Source organism: Galeopterus variegatus, unplaced genomic scaffold, assembly GCF_000696425.1.
Source record: "Galeopterus variegatus unplaced genomic scaffold, G_variegatus-3.0.2 Scaffold74, whole genome shotgun sequence".
In the NCBI taxonomy this organism is placed as follows: Eukaryota; Metazoa; Chordata; class Mammalia; order Dermoptera; family Cynocephalidae; genus Galeopterus; species Galeopterus variegatus.
This window is the reverse complement of record NW_007726185.1, coordinates 252,084-261,042: the sequence shown is the minus strand read 5'-3', so window position 1 is coordinate 261,042 and position 8,959 is coordinate 252,084. Positions and strand designations below refer to the sequence as shown.

Here is an 8,959-nt window from a genome sequence, read left to right as displayed (position 1 = left end):
GGGGGGGGGGGCCCCCCCCCCCCCCCCCCCCGCCCCCCCCCTTTTTTTGTGTGTGTGTGAGAGAATTTAGCAAAAGTGTCACTATCTGAAGATACTTCAAAAAAAAAAAAAAAAAAATTCACCTAGTTGAGATAAAAAATTTTAAAAGATACAAAAACCTAAAAACTTCTGTTAATCGTAGCCATATCCCATTATAAAACTACAGCAAACAGGCTTATGTTATTGTGTATTTTTTAAAAAATCATTTCAACAGTGAATGGAAAAAAACAGTGCTTTAAAACAATTATTTCTTCATTCTCCTCCACTACATCAAAAGGTTGGATAATTTTGTTTAAAGATGTTACATTTATATTTGCTCTCTAGTTGAGAAAGACACCACAAAAATCCAAAATGTTTATAAATTATAGGCATTAAGTATTGAAGATAAGAATATGTTCAAGAAATATACTTCTAAATGAATGAAAGAGAAAACAGAAACATTATTAATACAAAATAAAATTTAGGTTTACTTAACCGCTAAATTTCTAGTAGACCCTAATTCCTTAATTCTAACTTTAAAAAAATGTATAATCATTCTTTGCCTCTAACACATGCTCATAAAGAAAACAAACAAAAACTTAAAGGGAAATTAAAACACACACATACTCCCACACCCAATAATACTTCAGGAATAATCACATAACATTTTGATTTTCCTACCATGTTTACTTTTTTAACAACTGAAATCAGACCAGTTTTGTTTCACTTTTAATACCATGAGCACATTCCTGTTCATTCACTCAAAAATTATTCCTTGGCCACCTACTATACAGTAAGCACAGGCAGACAAAAATCCTTCCCTCTTTCTTCCCTTTGTAACAGGTGTATTATGGCAAAGTAATTTATTATCTTCCTAATGGGCATTCAGGGTTTGTTGTTGTTGTTGTCGTTGTTAACAGCACTGAAGGCCGGTGGGTTAGCTCAGTTGGTTAGAGCATGGTGCTGATAACACCAAGGTCCAGGATTCGATCCCTATACTGGCAAGCTGCCCAAAACAAACAAACAAAAGCCACCCCCCCCCCCCCCCCCGAGTACTGGTAATAAAAGTTTTTAATTAATATGATTTCTTTTGGATGGACAGCCAGAAGTGGAAATGTTGGGTCAAATGGTTCCTACATTTTATTTTTTAAGGAATATTATTCCTGGCTCTTCTTTAGCAGCTGTTAAAAGCTCTCCTATACAATATATATAAACGTATTATCAGAGGATATAAAGTTGAGTAAAAATTACCACTTACCAACATCTGGCAAGCAGTTGATTTTTCTTCCAGTCCTGCAGTTTTAATACCAAAACTCTGCTGATCTCCAAGGTTCACAAATTCCCAACCATCATCATCACTCATACTCTCCATGTCTTGGGCTGTTAATGAAGAAGAAAACAAATGCATACAAAATATAATAACAAAGACAGAAATATTACAATGGACATGTCCTTGTGAAGACACTTACTATCTAAGAGGGCTACTTCAGGCTTTATTGAAGCTGTCTTCATTAAAGGCCCCATAACCACTGGAAGGTATTGCTGAAATTCTTTTCCAAGGATTTTGCACATTCTGGCCCATGCCGAGATCATATAAGAGATCTGGGAAAAAATTTGAAGTTAAAGTAGATTTTAAACAATGGGTAAGACATAATTAGTAGCCATCTCCGTATTTCATAGAAACAATGCTTTGTTGATATATTCATAGCACTTTAAGCAATGCATACACTTTCTAAAGTCATATATGAGGGGTCTTCAAACTGTTCATGGGAAGATTTGTATTGTATTTTAATTCCATCTTTCCATGTATTTTTGAAGTATGCGCATACTTAAAATGCTCAGAATCAATAATGAAATCCTTGTTAACTTTCTATACTGGGATAGGAACATTAGGCGAGGCAAAAGAGAAAGACCAGGACCTTTATCTATGTTATCCTACTTTGAAGAAGCAATCATATAGTTTTTTTTCTCTCTTGAGCATCTGAATCACCTAAATGAAACCAAACATGTCAACTCCTAGACACTAATTTATGAAAGGCAAAAACGTATTTTATGTGACTTTGTATCCCTACTACCTGTTGCTCCACTCATTAAACAATTATTAAAACCTAAGAAACAAAACATCCCTTTCTCTCAGCTGTTAACTCAGAAAGTGATTTTCACCCCCAATAACTATCAGTTGCTCTGCCTATCCATTTATCCATCGTGCATGCAGAGATACATGCCCCACCTCTTATTAAAAAATAATTTTAACTGTAAGACTAAAGTGCATTCCTTCCACAAATACGTATGGGGTATTTTCCACATGCAGGCAGGCTACTATATGTTGATAGAATGGTGAACAACAAGCATGGTCCTTACCACCCTCCTTTTAATTTCCCTCAGTCTTCCTCACTGTTAGTAGTTTCCTAAGCATCCCTGCCTTTTTATCTCTGCACATACAAAGATACATGTATATCTAGATACCATTTTGCAAAGAAAGCAAAAAAAAAAAAAAAAGCTTTTTTTGCAAAATGGTACGTTTTCCTATTTAATCTATTGGAAACAATTAGAGGGTAGCTGTGTAAAGTCAAAATTTAATTCAACAATTATTTACCGAACGCCTTATATATGTTAGGCATTGTGAACACCATTCAGATTATGATATTTACAATGTTACTATATCAGAGACTCTGAACAAATTAGGAAAGTCTTGCAAAGGATGAGAACTATGAAGAGTTAGCTCTGTGTGTGTGTGTGCACGTGCACGCGCGCGTTTGGGGGCTGGTGGTGGTGTTCTTTCTAAGCTAATGGAATGTTTGTAAGGCAGAGAGGAGAGCGTAGCATATTTTGAGACTGCTGGGTTTCTGTATTTCTTTCTTTTGACATGGAAGGGAAGCCATGCAGCATTCAAAGGCCCTGAGATACTCAAATGGAGATGTTTAGTAAATGGTTGGATAAAGGAATCTCGAATTCTGGGGAAAGATCTCCAAGGCACAAGCATACAAAGGAAACCTGAAGCCATGACTGTGCATGACACTGCTCCAGGGAAGTGAGAGAGAAGACAGCCAAAGACAGCCCTCAAGAGTGTGAGAACTTGAGAACCAGAGAAAGTAGGAGTACCCTACTGCTGACTAAGAAAAAATGGCTCAAGAAGTAGAAAGAAATATAGTGAAGAATGTCTCTGAAACCAGGGGTCAATAGTATCTCAAGAAACCTATCACTAATCTTTTTTAAAAAGTACATTTAACCTTTTTTTTTTAAAGTACATTTACTTAGTGGATAAAGTACTATCCACTACCCAAAAATAGATCAAGACTGTGTTAAGACTGCTTACCTGAGGATCATCATCTTCCATGTCACTGAAGTCTGTCTGGGTCTTTAGCAACAGCTGCATCACATCTGATGCATCCTGCATGAACTAGGGGAAGAATATGTGGGAAAAGCAACATCAATATTACTAGTGTTTATCAGATCAGAGAGGCACTTGTTGCTATTTTTTTTTTCTCCTGTAACAAACTTTAAAAAAAAAAATCTACTATATTTTCCACATGGGTCTTAACCCCATAGATAAAACTATCATATTGAAAAATTCTCACCTAAATCACAACAGATTTAGTGTTCTTTCTAGAGAAATATATTTTCCACTGAAGGTCAAAGTGAATTGCAATATAAAGAATTTCTGATGGCATTTGGTTTGGGTCTACAGCTTACATTTTTCAAGCAGTAAAATTTAATTCAAATCCAGAAAGAATTTTGGATTGCTCCATAGAATTCATAAGACTTTATTTTGTATATGATTTTTGTACATGATTTTAATTTAACTCTCTGTGAAGTCTGGCAATCTCCACTGTATAATCAGGTGGTGCTCCAGCAGAAAGTTTGAAAGCCAGATATAGGATATGGGACATACAAATATTTCATTGGTTAGGTTCTCAGTGTCCCACAGAAAACAGTTTAAAAGATAATACTGATGCTGGTTGTGGAGGGGGCAACATGTGAGTAGTTGGCAGAGGAAATTCTTCTGGATTAGTTTGGACAACTCTCAGATGTTGGCTGAGAAGAAACACACTGGTCAATGGTCCTTGCTAATTATTTTCTGAAGACCAATATGCATAGATTTCCCTCTTAAATGGCATTGGTGCTTTTTGGATTGACAGGACAGCAACTAGCATGTTTCCAAGCACATGTTTAAATGGAACTAAACATGTGGATAGTGAACTCCACATGCCTCACATGAGATAGACTGTGTGATAGGGAAGGAGAAGGTATCAAAAGCACATCTGAGTTAAGAAGAAAGCTTAATATTAACAATAAAAAAAAAATGAAGGCAACAATTTATTTATATAAAATAGGAATTATGTAAAAGGAGAATAAGATGAAGATAAAAAACAAGTATACAGAAAACCGTTTATCAGAAGGAAAAAAAACACCTCTAGTGCCCTTAGTCCATAGCCAAATTACATACAATAAAATTAACATAATACAAATCACTTACCTTTTCCTTCCCAACAGCCAGACCAATGAGGCTAATGCATTCAATAGTTTTTCCTCTCAGAAGTCTGAGTTCCTTTTGGACTGCATTCTCAACAATATGCTTCAGTGATGGCATAAATAAATCATAGTAGGGGACAAATTTTTCTTCTGCAGTATCCGCAACTGATGCAATGGATGTCACAACTTGCTCCAAAACTAACTTGGTGCCTTTCTGAATCAACTGGAAGGAAGACATACAAAATAAATTACTTAAATGAAAAACAGAAAGGATATTTAAATTTAGTACTGCCTTCAAGTTCTTGAATGCTTCTCTGAAATAGCAAGCTGAGACCACCTCTCCAGAAGCAAGCAGCAGATATTTTAGGTTTTGGATGAAATGTCTATTATAAAAAAATCCATGTTGAACTACTTACGTTGGATTTTCTCTCTCTTCTGTTACTTATTTTTGTTTTATCTCAAAGCACAGCTAGTTCTTGGGTACAAATCTTGACCCCTTTTAAAATTTTGTGTCCATCAAGCTTAATGCATACCGTTCCTACTCATTTTTTTCCTCATTAATTTCCACTACTTATTATTATATTTTGTGCTGTCCTACCACGTCAAGGAGAAAGTTCTCTTTTCAGCCCATTCCTTTATCTTTTAACCTGACTCCCCAGAAGATACCACCCCCCAAGGAACTGTGCTGCCCTCTCCTGTACCTCGTTTTCCATCTTGTTGAAACAGATGACATGACCCTTTTCTCTGCACTAAAGATCTTCAGTGTTCTCTGACCTGGCTAGTAACAAATGTGTGCGGTGTATCTGCAGCTGGGCCATGCCTTCAATACTTCTGAACAGTTCTTTGTTGATTCATATGAATACCTGACACAGTAGCTACTCCAGATTTTCTTCATTCCCCTCATCAACTACAATCACACTCTCAGCAGAGCTCTTTACCTTGTATTACAAACTACCATATCTTGAAAAAGTTATCTTATTCCATTCCTCTGCATCTCAACATCTGCTCCAGCTCCATGTTTAGCGTCTTGACCTTGACACTGATCTCAGAGGAATGTCTTTCCTCCCCTTCTAGATATTTAAGTTTACCCTTTTTGTACTCTCGTTCACAAACATTGTCCTCCACCCATCACATCTCAGCAATCCCTTCCCTCAATCTTTAAAGAACCCACATTGCTCCTCTGGGGCAAGGGCAGGTGGACATAGAGACTCTCTTTACACTGCAGCTCTCTACCCAAGCCTATCTGTAAAGTCACGTTGGATCCATCTATTCCTGATTTAACCAACCTATCCACCTTCAACTAGGGTCCACCTCTGTCTATCTACAGATACACTGTTTCCTTTATCATGTTCTTAGTTGGCTGTCATCTGACACTGACCTCTCAGGCCTTTGTTTCAAACTCCTCTTTGGCTTCTGAGACACTGCATTTCTTGTTTTCCTCCTCGTTCTCTGTCCTATCAGCAGTGCTATGCAAACTGTAGTTTGTAACTGTTTGTTACTGGTCCATAATGAGTTAAGTACAGGAACTGAGAGTGTTAGAAACTTCTACAGCAATTTGACAGTAAGTTTATGTCGGCTGAATCCAATAGTTAAAAAAGTCTTTTGTGTATCCTTAGTATTCAGTTTATTGTATAGCTATAATAAATTTTCACTGTATTTGATAACAAACTGGGCTGCTTTTCGTCCACATCCTCCCTGTCACACACTGCTGTACTAAAATCACTTAAGTATTTTCAGACTGCATCCCTTACTTAAGCTATAAATCATCTACATGGATAGCCAGCCCTTATTTTAAAAACTCAACACATTTAAAGCAGAAAGGATATTGTTTTCTATATCTTCTATATTTCTGTCACCCTGCTTAGAAGAATGAACATTTTCTATTTGCTTCTCTTTTACCTTTTTAAATTCAAACTGGCAGAAACAAACTGCTAATGCTTCCTGTGAAATGTCTTTTAGTCACCTCTTCCCTCTAATTTCCACTATTACCATCCAAACTCCCTGGACGACAACTGTATAATAGTCTTGCCTTAAATCTTCTCTTTTTATTTACGTTACACAATGCTACCATGCTAATTTCCTATAATTATATCATAATTTCCTGCAGCACTTAACATAGAATGGTTCTTCCAAATTTATACAAATGAGAGTTCAAAAACTCCTCTGCCTTGTTTCCAAGGCGATCCAAACAAAGATTTTCCCTAACCATTAGGCCATATAGTTCCCAGTTCCAATATTTGTCCATGCTCTGGTCAAGCCTGAATTACTCCACTCAGAACAGCCTGGAATGTATTCCCTGTCTGTAACTTTCTATTCGTATAGCCATTCTGAAAGTCCCTCCTTCTCCAGGTCTCACCAATGAAATCAATCCAAAGTGATCTGTAACAGGGGACTTAAAGGTCTTAAAACTTACCTCTTGAAGTTTAAGTACCATAATGGAATGCAGATGTTCCACCAAATTATCTAAATATGGGATAAGTAGTGACTTGGGACAGTCTTCAGTAAAGTTAATGAGAGCAGCAGCTGCATGGGCCTGCACCCGCTGATTGCGTTGGTCTTCCATGGTCTGCAGCAGAGCTGCAATCACCTGTGAAATAAAACCAAGGAAGCACGCATTTTGAAATAATCACCTCTCTTCCTAGAGTACGTTTTGAGTGTTTGAGGACTTGCTACTTACCTTCTCATGAAATTTTTTTTCGAAACCAGGCGCAAAATCTGTAGCCATCTGTCCCACAGCATTACAGGCTGCATATCTTACTCTTGGATGCTGGAATATGTTCCCTTGTATTAGTAAAGGCAATAGGTTCCCATGTGAAATTACTGTAATAATTATAAATGAAATATTTACTGGTACTTACAGGATCCTGAAGGAACAGCAAAACAAAATTTACTATCTCATTTAGAATTCCTTCCATTTGCTGGTGGCACCCTTCCCCAATGGCAGATAAGGCCATCAATCCTGCATGCCGGTACTTCCAGTCAGCTACAAAGAAGAATTACACACGAAGGAATAGTGATTAGACATTACAAGCAAGATATTCTGGTAGTTAGATGTATAAAAAAGTTCTCCTTATTTGGAAAAGAATAACATGATTTCTATACATTATTAATTAGAATAGAGTAAGTGCCTGAATGTACTATTTCATTGTTAAGAGTGGTTATGTCACACAGGCAAAGAGCTTAACAGTATTTAAAATAACAGAATTTCACCATAAGATTTACATAAGCAATAAATACCCAGATTTTCACTGTCACACACTGCTGTTTACTGAATACAGATTTACTGATTTCAATGGTCACATTTCTTTAAAGAGAAAAAAAGCCGAAAAGATGCTGTTTTTAAAGAACTTTTATTTAGTAGTATGGTAAATGAATATGGATGAACCTTATTCTAAATATGTCCATTTACAGTATTATAGTAATATAGGTTAGGCTGCTTCCAATTCTTTGTGAAACAAAGCAAGACATACAATAGTATGTAAGACTAGGGTCTGAGTACATCAATAGTTCTCAAAGTGGGACCTGAAAACCTTGGGTATAATGGAGTATTCCAGAAATTACAACATGTGTAAAATCCCAGGAGACTGAATTCAGAAGCAGATATAAGAAATGAACTAAGTATTTTAAAAATATTTGCAAAAATGCAAAATGTCATTCTCCATAAAAACGTTATGTGTAATGAGCTTATCGTTGTTATTTTTAAATGAATATTTTAAATATTTGTTTTAATTTTTAATGCAGTAAACATTGATATATTCCACATAAATAAAAGCACCCTGGGATACTCAGTAATTTTTACAAGTCTAAAGGGGTCCTAAGACCAGAAAGTTTGAGAACTGCTGGTATAAGGGACAAACTAAATTGTAGAAAAAGTCTTAAATTACAGAATATATTCAGGGGGGCAAAAACTATAGAGTGTTTTAAGCAAAAAGCTATGACTCAAATGATTCCCCAAATGGCATTAATTACTATATATTTTCACAGTAGGAAATATGTATCATTTACCATTGTTAAATCATTTTTCACATATATAAATACATCTTTGGAACCTAACCCCCAATCTGGTTGTAGGGCAAGCATTATTTTCCTATTTTATAGACCAGGAAACCAAGACACAGAAGACTTGCTGAATTGAAAGTCATACATCATTATTAAGAGTTCATTGCCATATATGAAAAGGCTTCTACACCCAGCTAGTGACTTGTAGCAGTCAAATTCTTTAACTACAAATCACAACCACATTCACAAAACTATCTGAAGAGCAGTGTGAATAAAAAATGGAGAAATACTGATAGCCTTGTGCATTTTAAAAATGTATACGGGCTTCACTTTCTTCATCTTATAAATGGAAAAGCTCAATTTATTCCTTCTAGCAGCTCTTGTAGGTCAAGTAATCTGTGATGCTACCTCTATCCCTTTGGAAAAAGAACCTCGAAAAGTTTGGCGGGGGGTGGGGGTGGGCGGGTTG

General features: G+C 36.3%; 1 protein-coding gene across 1 annotated transcript in view; it reads right to left on the bottom strand.

The window, feature by feature from the left end:
• The window catches only part of IPO5 (importin 5), a 35,378-nt gene that overhangs the window by 10,969 nt on the left and 15,450 nt on the right, over window positions 1-8,959 (bottom strand). The window contains exons 10-16 of the mRNA XM_008578356.1: window positions 7,350-7,474; window positions 7,169-7,258; window positions 6,905-7,078; window positions 4,496-4,714; window positions 3,335-3,418; window positions 1,488-1,620; window positions 1,277-1,398 (exon numbers count right to left, since the gene is read on the bottom strand). Coding sequence (XP_008576578.1) covers window positions 1,277-1,398; window positions 1,488-1,620; window positions 3,335-3,418; window positions 4,496-4,714; window positions 6,905-7,078; window positions 7,169-7,258; window positions 7,350-7,474 — 947 coding nt within the window. The remainder of the gene's footprint in view (window positions 1-1,276; window positions 1,399-1,487; window positions 1,621-3,334; window positions 3,419-4,495; window positions 4,715-6,904; window positions 7,079-7,168; window positions 7,259-7,349; window positions 7,475-8,959) is intronic.